The sequence below is a fragment of the Nylanderia fulva genome, unplaced genomic scaffold (assembly GCF_048542155.1).
Source record: "Nylanderia fulva isolate GAGA-0341 unplaced genomic scaffold, ASM4854215v1 Scaffold453, whole genome shotgun sequence".
Classification (NCBI taxonomy): domain Eukaryota; kingdom Metazoa; phylum Arthropoda; class Insecta; order Hymenoptera; family Formicidae; genus Nylanderia; species Nylanderia fulva.
Genome location: NW_028190536.1, coordinates 82,002 through 85,014, shown reverse-complemented (window position 1 = coordinate 85,014; position 3,013 = coordinate 82,002). Strand labels below are relative to the sequence as shown.

The 3,013-nt window shown below is 35.0% G+C and overlaps 1 protein-coding gene across 1 annotated transcript; it reads right to left on the bottom strand.

The window, feature by feature from the left end:
- Positions 1–1,547: 1,547 nt before the first annotated feature.
- LOC146721561 (myb/SANT-like DNA-binding domain-containing protein 3) lies at positions 1,548–2,285 on the bottom strand (the record flags this gene model as incomplete). Its single annotated transcript, XM_085486619.1, has 3 exons — positions 2,088–2,285; positions 1,783–1,996; positions 1,548–1,634 (listed from the first exon to the last, which is right to left on the bottom strand). Coding segments are annotated over exons 1-3 (499 nt in total), but the record flags the coding sequence as incomplete, so codon positions are not given.
- Between the last annotated feature and the right edge of the window lie 728 nt (positions 2,286–3,013).

The following is a 3,013-nucleotide window of genomic DNA, read 5'->3' as shown; positions in this document are numbered from 1 at the left end:
AATTCTGACTGTGATGAGCGGTGGTCCGCTCCAAACACAGTTTGAATTATTCTGAATTCAAACGCCGTATGACAAATTTAAACGCTATCGTATTTTATCACGGGAGTGGAAGTTTGAAGAATACTGAACACTAGTTTTCACACATGAATACACTGATTTATTCGTATAGTAGTACAAAATTCGAGACTAAAACTTAGAATTAGAATTTAGATTTAGACTTAGAATTTAGAGTTAGAATATTATACTTAGAGTTAGAATTTTAGAATTAGAGTTAGGATTTAGAATTTGGACTTAGAGTTAGAATTTAGGAGTGCGACTATACTGTTCGGTGTCGCGCAGAGAACTGCCGAAATTCGGGACTGCTCTGAGGTCCTTCGTTTCGGCGGCTCGGGCCTGCGGCGGCCTGGAGAGGGGGAACTCTCCGGAGTAGGGGCTCTCACCGTGGTGGGAGATCCTTAGGCGCTACGAAGCGCCACGCTTAGTTTCTAGGCGGAGTTAAGCGTCATGGCCGGCTTTGGCGCGCTTTTCAAATAGCGTTTAAGGAACTTGGAGTAAACGAAAAAATTTATACGGCCGGACGTGACAGTCCTAAATTTGATGAAGAGAAATTGCCTTCAGAGAATTTTGTGGATAATTTAAAGGAAAGATTAGAAGAAATTCGTTCTTGTGTTAGGAAACGTATGGCTCTAAAGTCTTCGCAAATGAAAGCCAGATATGATAGGAAAGTTAGAACAATTTATTTCAAGGAGGGAGAGAGTCTGGCTATATAATCCCAAGAGAAGTAAAGGAAAGGCCCAGAAATTGCAGAATAATTGCATGTTTTAGGAATAATTTGCGTGACTAATGTTTGACTCACTGAATACTAGTGTGGCAAAGATATCATACTACCACCACTGGCTAAATATCTGAAATATTAAAAATTATAAATTTCCTCAGTTGCTATAACTACATAGATATAAGAGATAAATTAACTTACCACATTACCTTAAACATATTATTAATCGCTGTTCTGCCTCAATTAGCTTACGAACAACATATTGCCGGGTTATTCTGGGTGCAATTATTCGCAATAATTCTTCGCATTGAGTAACGATCATCCTGATGCATTTTCTTTTTTCCTTGGTGTATTTGTAGTACTAGAATGTATTGATTGTTTATTATATCTTTTTAAAGTATGTGTATCAATAATTTTTTGCCCGATCTCATTATTTTTAAAATCTCTTTGTTTTTAAAATCTTCTTTGTTTTTACTATCTGATGTTAAAATAATATCATTAGTAGATGTATTGAATTCAATCTTGTATTTATCTGAAATACAAATATAAATTAATGAAATAAAAGTAAAAATTTATAAAATAGAAGTAAAAATAAAAAATATCTTGAGTAAATAATGTAGTAAAAATGATATATATCTTTTACAAAAAATTAAGATAGCACGTTTTTTTAAATTTATTTTACAGATCAATATAGTGGACATAATATTATTATTATTAATATGATTAATAATAAATACCTTGTGAATCAATATTTTTTTGTCGCTCTCATCACTTATAAGATCTTCATTATTGTTTGTGAGGTCTAATGTATCTAAATTTTCATTTGTAGATATTATGTCAAATGTAAGTTCACGCTTTTTTGAAATAAATAGAAGTTAATAAAATAAAAATAAAAACATGAAGAAATAAGGATAAAACATTAATATTAGAAAATATTCAATAATTATATTGCAAAAAATTCAGAGGTTACATTAAATTAGGTTAATAATAGTTAATTGTAGATGTACCTTCAATCTCTAAATCTGTCATATTTGATGTAAATAATACTAGTGCATTTTCCATTAGATGTGGTGCTATATTAACTACATCGGGATCAATTTTTGCTTCAGTTTCTTCTGGTCCTCCACCAGTTGCTAAACGCGATTGTTTTTCTTTAGTTAAGGCATCTCTCTGCGACTGCTTTAGATTTGCCCACAATTTTTTCAATTGTTGCACAGTTCTCTATAATCAAAATATTGTGTAATATAATAAAGCGTATATTATTATCTACTATATTAGGCCCTTCGCATAATCAAAAATATAAAATTCTTACTTCTTGAGAGATTAGTGCCGATTGATTGTATTCTTTACATACTTCACTCCATGCAAGGTCTTTATCTTTTAATGTTGTGCTGTCGCTTTTTTTTATTTCTATTACATATTTATATTTCTCTAGTATTTGTAAGAATAATTTCCTTTCCATCAATGAATGGTGTTTGTTTTTGCTTGTAGGCTTCTCTTTGCAAGACATTCTGTAAAAAATATATATTTAATATCTACTAAAGTTTAGGACTTCCGTTTCCGGTTGCGTGCGAGAAGGTTGTGGTGCTGTCAGTGTGTGTATTTGAGTGGAGTATTAGAGGTGTGAGGAAGAGAAAGGGGGAGAGAGAGTAAGAGAGTGAGAAGCTGGAGTTGGCGAATGCAAGGGGAGTGCAGGCAAGTGGGGTGAGAAGGGAATAGAGCGGTGAGAAGGAAGAGAAGTGATGCAGATAGAGTGAGTTGGCAGTTTGGAAGATAGATCAGGGGCACGAGGGGAGAGGAAGGTACTAGGAAAGAGAAATGCAGGTGTAAAAGGAGAGGAGAGATAGGGGATAGGTGTAGGTGCGGGGAAAGTCTCTAGTGACAGAGGAACCAGTCGAGGATATAGGGAAAGTCACTAGCAGAGGAGAAAGTAACTGAAATAGGGTATAGGGAAAGTCACTAGACATAGAGTAAAGGAGATATAGATGGAAAGAAAAGAAATAGAGGAGATAGAAAGATTAAAGAAGACGGAGAAATGGGAGAGAAGAAGGAGCACAGGGACGGCAGAGGAGGTTTTGAAAAGGAAAAGGGAGGAATTAGAGGAAGTAGGGTTGAGAAAGGAGAGAGAGGAAAAAGGGGATTTGGAGTGGGCGTTCAGGAGAAGTAAAAAGGTGATAAGGTCGCCAGAGGTTGAAAGGAGGGAGGAGGCAGGAGGGATAGGGGAGATATTAAAAGAGA